The 1,806-nt window shown below is 57.1% G+C and overlaps 1 protein-coding gene across 1 annotated transcript in view; it reads left to right on the top strand.

The window, feature by feature from the left end:
* The first annotated feature begins 1,014 nt into the window (after window positions 1–1,014).
* The window catches only part of LOC113212985 (modular serine protease-like), a 7,184-nt gene continuing 6,392 nt past the window's right edge, over window positions 1,015–1,806 (top strand). The window contains exon 1 of the mRNA XM_026431878.2: window positions 1,015–1,650. Coding sequence (XP_026287663.1) covers window positions 1,590–1,650 — 61 coding nt within the window. The 5' untranslated portion in view covers window positions 1,015–1,589. The remainder of the gene's footprint in view (window positions 1,651–1,806) is intronic.

Below are 1,806 nucleotides of genomic sequence, written 5' to 3'. Positions count from 1 at the left end.
CCACCACCGCGGTGTGTACGCGTGCATGACGCCAACGCCCCCACTGAACGGCGGTCGGTCCGGGAAAGAAGAGAACTCGGGCGAAACCTGGTGCAACGGTGCAACTGACCGTCGTGAGGGACAGCCACTACCCCACTGCTCCCCTCTTCCGCTCCCCTCTTCCCCTTGCCTCTTATCCACCCCGCAATGTCCCAGTACCACGTAACACGCGCCCCGATAATGCAGGTCAAAGACATGAACTGCATCTTGCGTTTTCAGGTCCAGCGCAAAATTGAGACGGGTCAAAATTTGTCGATAAGCAGGTATGAAGGCGAAAAGGCGATTTTGGGTTTACGAGCAAAGAACCGCGAGACTCCAGATGTCGCTCAAGGTCAAGGTTGTTTGTGGGAAAAGTAACTTCGTCCTACTTTCAGTCATGATGCGCGGGAGGGAGAGCCTCATCTGCCCTGCCTCGCACTGTCAGCCCTGATAAACCGCCAGAGAGGTAGTCCACCTGCATAACACATCGCCAGTTCTGTATCAGCACGGATCAGCAGTGTGTTACGCAATCCTGCCCAATGTATCCGAAATACCGCACGAAAACGTGCAAGCAGGGGACCGCAGGCCGCTTACGTCCCGAGATGAATTAATCGCAATTTTACCTTCCATTGTCATCGCCGGGCCGGCGTTTACGAGCGGGCAGACACATGGGACCGAGGCTACATAAAGGGGGACCCTCGCGACGTCCGCCCCGTCAGTGTCCCCCGGGTCCCGGCGTATCGCACTCCGCCCTGCCATCATCAGAGTGCCATTCAGTAGCCCTGGAGTCTGGAGAGTGGCCTGGAGTTCGACAGCTCTACCGCGAGAGGTGCGTCCGTCTCCGTCCGCCCGTCCTCCGGGCCCGAGCCCGCCCGGGGCCCGCCCGTCTGCCGGCCCAAGAGTCATTGACGAGGGAGCGAGAGGGAGAGAGAGAGAAAGAGATAAGCGCGCGGGGCCGCTGGTGTTTCCCCGGCGCGCCGGCGGTACGGCGGCGGCGGGGGTACCGGGGTACTCCGGGCCGTCCAAGTCTCTCCGCGGCGAGCCGAGCGCGGAGCGCGGAGCACAGCCGAGCGGCGAGTCAAGTTCAGTGCTCAGCTGACGGCCGGCCGGAGCAGACGGCCGCCTCAGCGCGGAACGGCCACAAACGAAATCAACAACAGCAAAACAACAACAGAAAAGAGCGAAATGAAAACAAAGTGATTCCCGCCAGCCCGCGCCGTGTGTGACGTCACGAGACCTATCTGTGGTTCCCGCTGCTGTGATAAACTTACCGACCGAGGAGGAGCCGCGACGACAACCAGTCTGCGTCGAAGAATTATTGCAAACAGCAACAACATCAGCGGCAGCAGCAAGAACAAGAACGCCGGCAGCCCAGTGCAGTGCGCAAATAGGAATAAATTATTGTAATAATTTAAGTGGTGCGGACGTGTATAAGCTGTGATTTCTGGTTCCCACTTTTCTTCCGGACCGTGTGACGTGTGAGACGGCAACGATGCCCGAAATTTGTGAACACTCAAGAAAGTGCTAACAGTTTTGTACCTGTAATACAAGGAAAGTGTAGTGTAGGCACCATGTCGCAGTACCTCATCATCCTTCTGATTTCCCACGCGTTGTTATGCTGCCACCTGACGGGTAAGTTTAACACGACTATGGAAAGAAACCCGTCAAATGAAGACGTATTTTTCTACAGTACGTCGCGAAATCAAGAGGTAATGAATGCGAGGGTAATGGTTTGTTGGGTATGCGGTGGCACGGGCTTGCAGGCAGGCTGGTCTTCCCTCACCCCCC

This window comes from Frankliniella occidentalis, unplaced genomic scaffold (assembly GCF_000697945.3).
Source record: "Frankliniella occidentalis isolate FOCC.00 unplaced genomic scaffold, Focc_3.1 Scaffold39, whole genome shotgun sequence".
Lineage (NCBI taxonomy): Eukaryota > Metazoa > Arthropoda > Insecta > Thysanoptera > Thripidae > Frankliniella > Frankliniella occidentalis.
Note: the sequence above shows the minus strand (reverse complement) of the source record. Positions and strands in the feature narration are given on the sequence as shown.